General features: G+C 33.1%; 1 protein-coding gene across 1 annotated transcript in view; it reads left to right on the top strand.

The window, feature by feature from the left end:
• Positions 1–12,157, top strand: part of LOC114094071 (putative selection and upkeep of intraepithelial T-cells protein 1 homolog) — a 33,833-nt gene extending 21,676 nt beyond the window's left edge. Inside the window, exons 2-3 of the mRNA XM_027937020.2 lie at positions 9,903–10,250; positions 11,829–12,157. Of these exons, the coding sequence (XP_027792821.2) occupies positions 9,903–10,250; positions 11,829–12,157 (677 nt within the window). The remainder of the gene's footprint in view (positions 1–9,902; positions 10,251–11,828) is intronic.
• Positions 12,158–13,350: the final 1,193 nt, after the last annotated feature.

The raw sequence follows: 13,350 nt of genomic DNA, 5'->3' as shown, positions 1-13,350 counted from the left end.
AGAAAATATAGCTCAGAGGTGGAATTCCTCTGAGTTTAGTTCCTAGTACTGCAAAAATAAAAAATAAAAATTCCAAGTTGCTGATGCTGTCAGAGCTCTCAAAGTACATACGCCTCCTCTCCAACCCCAGGAGTTCCTTGGCCCTCTACTTTCTTCCTGGATAGTGGTAACTGTGCCTCTACAAAGTCTCATGCTGTGAAGACTGCCTCTTCTGCAACCCTGTTCAAGTGTTGCCCAAAAGAAAGCTTATTGTATGCTATGGCCATCATGGTTTTATATTTTTCCATAATCAGCTTCTGAAATCCTCAAACTTTTTATAAAAAATCATAATTTCATGTATCCACTATTGCAATGTCAGACAGAATAATTTTTCCATCCTAAAAATGCCCTATGCTTCATTTATTCATTCCTCCTTCCTCTGGAAATCATGTCAACCATTACTTTGTTTTACTATATCTGTAGCTTTTCTTTTTCTAAAATGCCATACACTTGGAATTACATGGATGTACCATGTAATTTATCTTAGTAACATGCATTTAATCTCCCTCCATGTTTTCTCATGACTGGGTCCGTCCGTCCGTCCGTCCTTCCTTCCTTCCTTCCTTCCTCCCTCCCTCCCTCCCTTCCTTTCTTTCTATAATATTCCATTGTATGAATGTACCACAGTTGGTTTATTCATTAACCTATTAAAGAACTTACAATTTTTGTCAAGTATGAATAAAGATGCTATAAAGTGTGTGGGCAGGTTTTTGCATAGATGTGCTTTTCAACTCATTTGAGTTTTCTGTGGAAGCTAAATTATGTGCTAATCATATATTTATCTTTGTTAGAAATTACCACTCTCCCAAAATGACTTTATCTTTTTGCACTGAATGAGAGCCCTGTTGCTCAATATCCTTGCCAGTATTTGTGTTGTCAGTGTTTTGAATTTCACCTTTTCTGATAATAAGCCTATGGTAGTATCTTATATTGTTTAATTTGAATTTCTCTAATGATATATGATGCTCGAGATTCTTTGCATACAGTGATTTGCTACCTATCTTCTTTGCTACCTTCTTCTTTGGTGAAGTGCCTGTTCAGATCTTTTGCTACTTTTTACTTGGTTTGTTTTCTTATTGTTGAATTTTCAGACTTTTTTATATAGATTGGATACAGAGGTATATTTTGTAAATATTTTTACTGAGCCTGTGGTTTGTCTTCCTGCTTTATATTAAAAATATAAATATGAAATAACAGTTAATCTCTTATGCTTTTTCCTATATTCTTAATGAATTTAAAATTCAATTTATTGACTTAGTTTTATGCTGTGTAATTCAGTAGTTTCTGGTTTTCATGGTATCTAGGTGCTGTGTTTGCTTAGAAATAGTTTTCCAGAGCATGTTCCAATTCTTTGTTTATTTTATATTTTCAAATTAATCCATATAAACAATTATTATATAAAAATTGAGAGAGAAATCCAACATAATTTTAAAACGAAAAACCCAGTTGTTTCCATTGATTATTCCAACTTTCTCCACTGATCCCAGAAGTCATCTCTGTCATAAACCAAATTCCCTGTGTATGTGGATTTCTAAACTCTGTTACACCGAATTCTCTTCTCATGAACTAATATCAAATTTCAAAAAACATTCATATTATATTTATAGAATAAACTTCAATATCTCATAGATTGATTCCATGCTCAGTAATTATTTTAATGCTCAGTAATTATTTTAAAACAGAGTTTTTATATAAGAAGTTTATAGATATTGGATAATCAAGATGATATGGTAGAAAGCAGGCTGCAGATTCCAACTCCTTCACAGTTTGGAATTAAAGTACTGAAGGAACATCTACTCAGCAGGTTTAATATTAATTTTGCTTTCTTTATCTAATTTTATAATCTATTAAAGATTACTATTACCCTTTCCATGTTTAGATGGTTAGAACTGTAGATAATATTTTCAATTAGTTTTTATGATTTATTAGTATATGGCTTGTTCTCAAGTGGTCATGGTTACTTGTGATTATTATCTCCTCTCAAAGCAATGCTACAGATTTACCATAGAACTGTGAATATGTTAAGTAATTGCTTTTATGCTGAAATTTACCCCCAGCCCAGGGCACATGATAAAGCAACTCACTAAAAACACTCTCACATAACAGTGGAAGATATATATATATAGATAGATATAGATATAGATATATAGATATATAGATATATATAGATATATATATCTATCTCCATCCCAGCAGATATATAAATCAATCACAACACAGAAATAGAGGAATGTAAGATGCCGCTACAAGTTCAATACCTGAACCAAAGATAATTAGGTTGAGGAAATGACAGAAACATAATTCAAAAAGTTAATTATTTGAGAGAAGATACAGGACCTAAAGGAGCATTTCAATAAAGCGCTATAGAATTTAAAAGGAACCAAACAAAACTGTTAGAAATAAAAAACTAAATCAAATAAAAATCTCAGTGAATAGTCTTGCCAATATACTAGATCAAACAGAATAAAGAATATCAAAGCTTGAAGACAGAATGGGTAAATAAGAACTTTCATTGAGTAATAATAAAAACATAAAGTATAAGTAGAACATACAAGAGCTCTGTGACATCATCAAAAGGCCAAACTTAAGACTCATAAGTCCTGAGGAAGGACAAAAGATATAGATGAATGGTGTAGAGAACTTATTCAATAAAGTAATATCAGAAAATTTCTGATATTAAAATATGTGGGAAAGAGATAGACAAATTAATGTACTGGAGTCATTTAGAACCCAAAATAGACAAGGCTGGAAAAGAATTTCTCCATGTTATATTATACTTAAAGTGCCAAAAATTATAATAAAAATAATTTTAAGAGGTGCAAAGAGATGTGGCAAGTACTAATAAAGGCAAGTTCATCAGAATAGTAGCATATTTCACAGCAGAAGATAAAGGACAAGAGGGTGTGGAATGACATATTTCAAGCATCCAAAGAATATAACTTTTCATCTAAATTACTATATTCAGTAAACTATGCTTATGCAAGATAAGCATAAAGTAAACTAATTTGTGACCCCTAATTTAGAAATTCAGAAGATACTTAGATGAATCCTAACACATAGAAAAGGAAGATAAAAAAATAACCAAGAACTCAGGAGAAACAATAAATCTCCTTAGAATAATAGGTAAACAAATGGAAATTAGGACTGATTAAAAAGCAAACTAAAAATGACAGGAAGTAGCACATACATTCCTATAATAACACTACTAATTCTCCAATTAAAAGGCATTGACTGGAATATTGGATTACAAAGCAAGACCCAACCATATGTTGTCTCCAAGAAACACAACTCACAAGCAAAGACATTCAGAGACTGAAAAATGAAAGTATGGATGCCGGGTTCCCAGGAGACTTAAACACTCAGACCTTTTTGCCCACCCAGGGATGCCATTTGCTGGGTTGCATGTGACTAAAACACCCAGGGGTCACCCCAGGGGAACTGGGCTGTGCGAAATAACCACACAAGAGACAGAAATACCTTTTACTTTGGGGGGTGCTGTGACAGCTCCTTTGACCTTCAGGGTCTGCAGAAAAAGAGAGAGAGCTCCTGCTGACCCCTTTTATTGAGGAGAAGCCATTCAAATGAGGTAAGGGGTCAGGTTTCAAGGGGCTGGATCTAGCTTTATGATGTCTACTGTCAGCAGGTTGACTGACCTCTAGGAAGGTCACACCCAAGGGCAGAGCAAGAGAAGGGGACACACAAAAGACATTTCCATGGAACATTCTATCCCAAACAGGGCAATGGGTAACATTACAAAGGAACAGGTGAGCATAGCTCCACCCATGGGGATGAGGGAAGGCACGCCCATGCTCAAAGACACAATCACTGGCACCCTAAAGATCAGTGCTATTGGTCTGGTTTCCCTAGGCAACCAGATCACAGAGTGACTGACAATGATGCCACACCAATCAGAAGGGGAGACAGATGCAGTCACGTACTAGTCGGCCTCCCACAGATGGAAAATCATATTTCATACATACTGAATACAAAAGCAAGCAGGAGTAGCTGCTCTCATATAAGACAAAACAGATTTCATGACAAAATTAGTCAGAAGACAAAGAATGTCACTAGGAATTTGTAAAAGTAATAATCCAACAAGAAGATAAAATGATTTTAAACATTTTTGCCCAAATGTCAGTGTAACCAATTTCACTGAATAAACATTACTTGATATAAAGGAACTGACAGTTTACATTATAATAATAATGAAGAACTTTAATACACCATTCCAAATAACAGACAGATCATTCTGACACAAATCAAGAAAGATGTGTCATTTAAACTATAACATAACTCAATTTGATTTAACAGAAAACTACAGAATATTTCATCAAAAATCTGAATATACTTTCTTTTCAGCTGCTTGTAGAACTTCTCCCAAACTCATCATGAATTAGTCCAAAAAGCAAGTCTTAGCAATTTCAAAAGAAATTAATCTCTTGCATCTTTTCACATCAGAATAAAATGAAATTAGAAATCATGTAAGAAAAAACACATAAATTATACTAGTATATGGAGTATGAACAATGTGCTTTGTATGATTAGTAGATAATTGAAGAATTGGGGAAGTGGATTTAAACATTTTTAGAATCAAAGGTGTAAATACAACATACCAGAATTTGTCAGATTCAGCAAAGCCAGTTTAAAGAAGGAAGTTTATAGCTATGATTACCTACATAATAAATCAGAGAAATCTAAAATAAACCTCTCAATGATGCATCTCAAGATCATTACAAAAACAAGAATGATCCAATCCAAAAAGTAGGAAGAGGGAAGAAATTATAAACATTAGAGCTGAAATTAATGAGATAGAAACATAGAACAATATAAATGATCAATGAAACAAAGAATGATTTTTTGAAAAAATAAGCAACACTGATAAACCTTTAGACAAACTAGAAGAAAAAGATACTTGCAAAGCAAATTTACGTTACAAAGTACATACACTTTGATCAAGTTGGTTTCATTCTATAAACACAAGGAGATTCCACATACAGATATCAATTAAGTGTCACCCAGCACACAAAATCAAGGGCAGAAAGCCCATTCAATCATCTCAATAGATGCATTACAACATTTTACAAAATTTAACATCCCTTCTTGATAAAATCTCTGAAGATAATAGGTACAAAATGACATTTCTCAACATAATAAAGCTTATATATGACAAACTTAAAGCCAACATGATGCTGAATGGAAAAAAGTGAAAGCATCTCCTCAAAAAACAGCAATAAGATAAGGATGTCTATTCTCACCACTCTTATTTGATATATTACTTGAAATTTGAGATAGAGCAATTATGCAAAATAAAGAAATAAAAGAGATATGATGGTAAATAAAGAAATCAAATTATCCCTATTTCAGATAATACAATTGTATACTTGGAATAACCTAAAGATTTCATCAAATGACTTCTAAAACTGATCAACAAATGCAGAAAAGTGTCAAGAGACAAAAGCAATGAACAAAAATCAATTGCTTTTCTTTTTATTCATTACTTTTTTATTTGTTCTTTTAGACATTCATTACAATGGAATGTACTTTGACACATTGTACATACATGGAATATAACTTATTCTACTTAGGATTCAATTCTTGTGGTTGTTCATGAGGTGGAGTTTCACTGGTCTTATATTATGTGAACATAGGAAAGTTATGTCCAATTCATTCTACTTGCTTTTCTATACACCAATAATGACTCTTCAGAGAAAAAAAAATAGAAAGCAATTTCATCTTCAATAGCTTAAAAAATACCTAGAAATAAATCTAATCTATTATGTGAAAAACCTCTACATAAAATATTTGAGAATGAAAAACAATGAAGCAGGCATTAAAAGATGGAAAGACATCCTATATTCTGTAAAGGTAGAATTATTGTTAAAATAGCTTTATTACCAAAAGTTATCTACAGATTCAATGCAATCCCCATCAAAATACCAATGTTATTCTTCATAGAATTAGAAAAACAATCCTAAAATTCAAATGGAAGAACAAAAGACCCAGAATAGCCAAAACAATCAAAAAGAGTAAAAGCTAAAGACATCACAATGTAAATAATATCACAATACAAATATATATACACACATACATATATGTATATCCATAAACATACATATACATATATACATATATATTCCAATATATATATATTGTCCAGCATATATAGCATACAATCAATAAATGGGCAAACTGACTGAATTTGAGACACTTCTCAAAAGAAAAATTACAAATACCCAACAACTATATGAAAAAATGTTCAACATCTTTGGCCATCAGAAAATTGTGAATCAAAAGTACATTGAAATTTCATCTTACTCCAGGCAGAATGATGATTATTAAGTATACAAATAATAAATGGTGAGGATTCAGAGGTAAAGGAACTCATACACTTTGTGCAGAAATATGAATTAGTACAGCCACTATGGAAATCAGTATGATGTTTCCTCAAAAAATTAAAAATAGAACTATAATATCCAGCTATACCACCACTTGGTATTTATCAAAAAACCAGTCAGCATTCTTTAGAGATAAATGAATACTCATGCTTAGAGGAGCACAATTCATAAATTCAAGTTATGGGATCAGCCTAGGTGTCTGTCAACAGATTAATGGATAAAATGTGAGACACACACACACACACACACACGCACTTCATTATGTTTTATTAGACATAATGAAGAACTAAATTATGTTATTCAGGAAAATGAATAAAACTAGAGAGCATTGTATTACACAAAATAAGCCATATTCAGAAAGATGGGTGGGGGTACCATTTATTTTCTCTCATATATGGAAGCTGGTGAAATGAAAGACAGGGGGACTTGAAAGTCATGAAAGTAGAAGGGACATCAAAAGTTAAAAGGCAGTACTGGGGAATGAACTTGATCAAATTATGTGCATGTACCAATATGCCACAGTGAACCTCACCAATCTGTAATAATTAATATATACCAATTAAAAGAATGGAAAAAATAAGTTTGTAGACATGCTTTCTTTTTAAAAACAGTTCAAAGATTTTTATTTTGGTGACCTCAAATTATTACACTGAGCTATGGTTTCTGCAATGTGGGTTTTAATAGAAAATGTTCTAATATTTTAAATTGTAACTTCAAGAATTTTTTTCTTACCTTTTTGTTTCCTGGAAGGTGATGATAAACCAGAAAATTTATTAACATAAAAATACATACATATTTTTAATTTTTAGACTAAGCTAATAATTTATTTAAAGCACATATTATGAATATAAAGATGTGTATCATTGTGAATATAGAATTAAAATGCATTTTAATACACATTATTTCATTTAATATTTGCAACAGCACTGAATGTACATCTAAAAAACTTGGTCAACATGTATTTATTTTTCCTAATCATGTATATGTTGTATAATGTTCAAATCAGAAGAAGCATACATATCTCTTCAAACATTTGTAATTTTTGTAGTGAACATTCAAAATCATTTCTTCTGTCTTTTTTGAAATGTATAGCACATTATCCTTATTTATAGTCTCCCTCATGTGACTTACATTTTGATCAAATTATAACAATGCCCATGAACAAACCTTCCCCAATGTCTTCCTCCCCAGCCTCTGGTGACCACTATTTTTTTAAAATTTTTTGACCATTTTCTTTATTGTTTCTTTTTGGTGATACATAATGATAGGATTCATCTGGAAAAAATTTAAAACCATGGAATATAATTTGTTCAAATGCAATCTGCAGTATTTTCTCTTTCTCTTCCTTTCTTCCTCTCCCTGTTTCCTTTCCTCTCTCTTTATTCTACTAATCCTTTCTGCCAGTTACTTTAATTTTTTTTTCTTTTTGGTTAGAGTCTGTGGATATACATTATGGTGAGATTCACTGTGGTATATTCATGTATACAGACAGAAAACTTAGGTTAGATTAGTTCCTCTTCAGTAATGGGAGTGCACACTTTTAATCCAAGAAATTTGGGAGACTAAGGCAGGAGGATCACAAAGGCCAGTTTGGGCAATTTAGCAAGACCCTGTCTCAAAATAAAATAATTACAAATGTCTGAGAATGTATCACAGTGGTAGAGAGGCTGAGTTCAATCCTCATACAGAAGAAGAAAGAAGAAGAAGAAGAAGGAGGAGGAGGAGGAGGAGGAGGAGGAGGAGGAGGAGGAGGAGGAGGAGGAGGAGGAGAGAAAGAAAGAAAGAAAAAGAAGAAGAAGAAGAAAGCAAAATATACATCTAGTTAGATATTAAAACTAGTAGAGAATTATAATAAAATGACTTAACCTTTCATCATTATTATTTTTAGTGGATATGAAGATAAATCAAACTGGTTTATAATCACTCTATTTATGATTATTTTGTCTGTCACATGTGCATTTAGAGCACAAACAAAATTATATTTTAGAAATGAATTAATAATTTAATGGTTTAAGGAAATAAGATTAACTTCATTAGCAATGCTCCAATATTTAAAATTATCCTCAAAAATTCATGATATAACCCAGGCATCATGGCGCACACCTGTTACCCCAGTGGTTAGAAAGGCTGAGACAGGAGGATCATAAGTTTAAAGCCAGCCTCAGCAACTTAGTGAAGCCCTAAGCAACTTAGTGAGGCCCTATCTCAAAATAAAAAATAAAAAGGGCTGGGGATGAGACTCAGTGGTTAAGCACCCCTGGGTTCAATCGCTGATACAAAAAAAAAAAAAAAACATAAGCACATAATAATTTGTGGATTAAACAGTCAATACCTAATATAGCATTTCTTTCCATACACAAAATAACTTTTAATATTTAAAATATAAATTGATCAATCACACATTGGTTCTTGAGACTGTTTAGCTACCAAGGGTGAGAAAAATCTAAACTGATATGGTCATCTTGATTAAGTGACAATCGAATAGAAGGGATTGAAGGAAGTAAGATCGCCATCATGTAGGAGAAATGGAGTGTACTAAGAAGTTCAGCTGTTTTTTCATTCTTCCTTCAGTGAGTGGTAAAAAGGACAAAAATTAGTTTAAACTGTCCCCTGTTCCAACATTTTACTCTAGTCAGGGACTAAATATCAATTTGAGAGTTTGAGTCTCTAGACTGAAAGAGAGTCTGTTACAGCCAAGTTATACCAAAAAGGGAAAACAACATATTAAACAACAACAGATTTCTTAAAAAATCAACAGACTCCTTTTAGGATTTGCTGTTACCCTTTCAATTATTTTTTGACAGCACTTAGCCAAGGATACTTGGAGGAGCAGGTTGTAGAAATTTTGGATGTCTTGCTGATAATTCCTAAGACAGTTGAGAGAGTTCCATTATAAAAAGAATATAGACAATGAGAGAAATAAAATTAAACATGCAATGAGGAAGAATTTTTCAGAATTGAAAGACAAGAAACATCCAATTCAAGAAGCCTCATGAAGATTAACCAGAAAAAGAAGGGTACATTCATATACAGGTTTATTAAAGTACAAATATTAAAAGAAGTCTGAGAGAAAGGTTTAAAATAGACAAAGTAAGAGAATGAAAGAAGGAAGGAACAACAAATAAACTTTTTCTTAACAAAAATATAAACTTTAGCAGCAATGAAAACCATGTTTTCATATTTCTTAAGGTAAACAATTTGAAGAACTTCTATCCTGTCTAGTGTGAAATGAAGATGTCTTCAGGGAAAAAAAAAGAATTTACCTTTAGTTAGATTGTGTGTGTGTGTGTGTGTGTGTGTGTGTGTGTGTGTGTGAGAGAGAGAGAGAGAGAGAGAGAGAGAGAGAGAGAGAGAGAGAGATACAATAATGATTTAAATAGAGAGAGAGAGAGAGATACAATAATGATTTAAATAGAAGGTGTGTCCTAACTCATACTCTCACCTTTTGGTTATTGTTTCCCTTCCCAGAACAATTCAGGGTAAATAGCTTAAAGGGGCCAATCGTGGCTCCATTTGGTGGAGAAGTTGAACTCAGTTGCCAGTTGTCTCCACCACAGAGTGCACAACACATGGAGATCCGCTGGTTCCGCAACCGCTACACACAACCCATTTACCTGTATGAGAAAGGTAAAATTCTGTATGGAGAAATGACCCCTATGTATGTGGAGCGGACAGAACTCCTGAAAGATGCCATTGAAGAAGGTAAAGTGACCCTCAGGATCTTTAATGTTGATGTTGATGATGATGGGCAGTACCACTGCTTCTTCAGAGATGGAGATTTCTCTGAAGAGGACATCACAGAAGTGAAGGTCACAGGTGAGATGGATCCCTCTGAGGTTTTTATGCATACATGATTCTCAACCCATCTGAGGCTGAGTATTAGAAAAACTCTCAGTGTTTCAGACTATTTCTTTATTACATGATTTAATTAGCAAGTTCAAATTCGTGCATTTAGTTTTTGAACCGGAAAGAGTTCAGGATCAAGAATGAAAACTGTTTCTGTGCAGACAATAACTCTACCAGCAAATACCTTATTTTTATGCCTACATACATTATTAGATTTCTAAAAAATCAACAGATTCATTTTAGTATTTGCTGTAACCCTTTCAATTATTTTTGACAACACTACTAAAAATGTGAACTTAGAAGCAACCTATATCTTTACAATAGCCTCCTTAATGATAATTCTTATTCTCACTTCTCTCTAACTCAGTTTACTGACTACTTAGTGCCAGATTAATTTTCCTAAATCTATTTCAGAAAGCCTTTATCTATAATATCCAGTGTCCTTAGTTATATATGGTATAAAAATGGTATATGCACATATAAAGCATTTAAGTCACGCTTCTCACTCTTTAAATTATTCTGATTGACAGAGAAATGCAGGGAAGATGGAGAATTTCGAGCAAACTGAAAGATTCCACAAATGTGAGCACTCAAATGTAGGGCTCCAAGGCCACTAACCTTTAACATCCTTATCAGACATTATATGACATCCAATTCTATAGTCTATATCTGAGCTATTCAATGCTATGTGGCCCTTTAAATTTATATTTAAATTAATTAAAATTAAATAAAATTAAACATACAATTCTGAAATCTCAATTGCCCCATTTCAGGTACTTATCAATTTCCTATAGCACATAGCCACTGTATTAGCACAGATCTAGATTATATTTATTATTGCAGAAAGTTTTATTAAGCAGACCTGCTATGGGGTTACACTTTAAATCTCTACTCATTCTTTCTTTGCCCACACATTTTATCAGTTTTATGCCCCAGGCAATAAGTTAAAATTTTTCATAAGTTTATTTTCTTTAAATGAATATGTATTATATTTCAGTGATACCAGTATATTAACTATTTATGCAAAGCATATTATATGAAAATACCTGTTGCATACAAAGAACATATAAAGTCTCAATTTAAATTGCAAACCTGGGTTAATAATGTTATCGACTATCATTTATCATAATGGTTCAAAACTGATTAGGTATAAAATAGAAGAAAAGATATTAAGTCATAATACCTATGAGTTCTGGAATATTGATTGTTTTTTTATTCATTATTATAATCCAAATATTTATGTAAACTCTAAGATTTAGTAAATAACCAGTAAACATTTTTGAATGAAAGAATAAATAAATGAAATAAAAAGGTATTTCCTCACCTGACTTATTTGAGACAAGATAATCTTGTATATTATAACCCCTCTGCTTGGCTCATATTCCTTCCCTTTTAATTAGCATCTATGGTATTTAAATCCCCATAGAGTTTTGACTAACAATATATCAAGGACACTGATATCGAATTGAGGGGGACAGATTTTATTTCTGTTTTGTGTCTTCTTCCCTTCACCTAAAAGTACTATTTTCCCCCTTTATATCCACTCAGCTACAAGCTCAGACACACAGATTCTAGTGCTTCCTTCCAATATTGATGATCTTAGAGTGGAATGTAATTCAGGAGGTTGGTTCCCACAGCCTCAAATGGAATGGAGAGACAGCCAGGGAAAGGTCCTCCCACCTGCATCAAAATCTCACTCACAGGACACAGATAAATTGTTCAACATGAAGATGACCCTTTTTCTCAGCAATACCCACCCTGGGGATGTCACTTGCTACCTTAGAAACCCTCTAACTGGCCAAGAGGAAAAGACAAACATTGTTTTACTAGGTGAGATCTGTGTGTTTGTTCTCCACATGATAGCCATTGTCACATGATATATATACAGAACCAAAAAAAAATCAAATTATAGCCCTTGTCACACAATTTATAAACAAATAGAAAAATTCAATTGCTTTCTTCACTTGATTTCCAAGATATTACTTCCTCTTAGATTTATCAATCATCTTGCTTTTTGTCTTTCTTATTCTCTTTACCACATTCATTATTTTTTATTGTTCTCTTGATATTAGAATTCCCAGGGCATAGTTTTTTCAATTTTTACTTTCTCACGAGTATTATTCTGCCTTGTGGCTTTAAATACCATCGATATGATGATGGCTTCTCAAATCACATCTTCTGGCCAGACCTCTCTCCCACTCTGTTCTCATCTCCAACTCAGCATCTCAACATAGGAGTCTAGTAAGTATCTGAAGCTATGTATATAAAAAAATGAAACTCCTGATTTAGTTACTGCCTTCCCTATCACAATTCATAGTTTCAATTTCTCAGAACAACACCCTTAAACTCATCCTTGACTACATTTTTTCTCATATTCTATATAACATCTGTCAAGAAATAATGCTACATCTACCTCTAAAATATATCCAGAGTCTCATCACTTCTCCCCACCTCATCACTGCTGTCCAAGTCAGATACCATCCTCCACTGAGTGAAGTAGTGAAATAGCACCTTAAAAATGTTCTGTTTCTGCTCATATTCACATGGTATATGCTCATCATGCAGACAACAAGACCCATCTCAAACATGAGACATAAAACACCACAATCTTTCAAAATCCTGCAATTGTTCCCCATTGTACTCAGAGCAAAATAACCCACAATATCCTGTATTGCCTGTGTTCTAGTTACCTAGCTGACCTTATCTCTTGGTGTTTTCCTTTGTCCACTTGAGACACATAGACTCCTTGCTGTCCCCGTATACGCAGATAAGCTCCTGCCTTGGGGTCTTCACTCTAGTTGCTCCCTCTTCCTAGAAACATGTAAATCTCACTAACCTCCCTTGTCTCCTTCAAGTCTATGCTAAACTCTCAGCTTCTTAATAAGGACTGCTTTGACAAACCAACCTGAAAAAAATTAAACCTGCTCCCTCCACCTGAGGTCCCCTATCTCCTCACACTTCTTTATTTTTTCATTTATAGTATTATTATTGTCTAACCCACTGCATATCTTAATTATTATACTTATTGTCTCTTACTGCTCTCCCTCTCTAAAAATAAAGGTGGGGATCT

Source organism: Marmota flaviventris, chromosome 10 (assembly GCF_047511675.1).
Source record: "Marmota flaviventris isolate mMarFla1 chromosome 10, mMarFla1.hap1, whole genome shotgun sequence".
NCBI classification, from domain to species: domain Eukaryota; kingdom Metazoa; phylum Chordata; class Mammalia; order Rodentia; family Sciuridae; genus Marmota; species Marmota flaviventris.
This window is presented reverse-complemented; position numbering and strand designations above follow the sequence as displayed.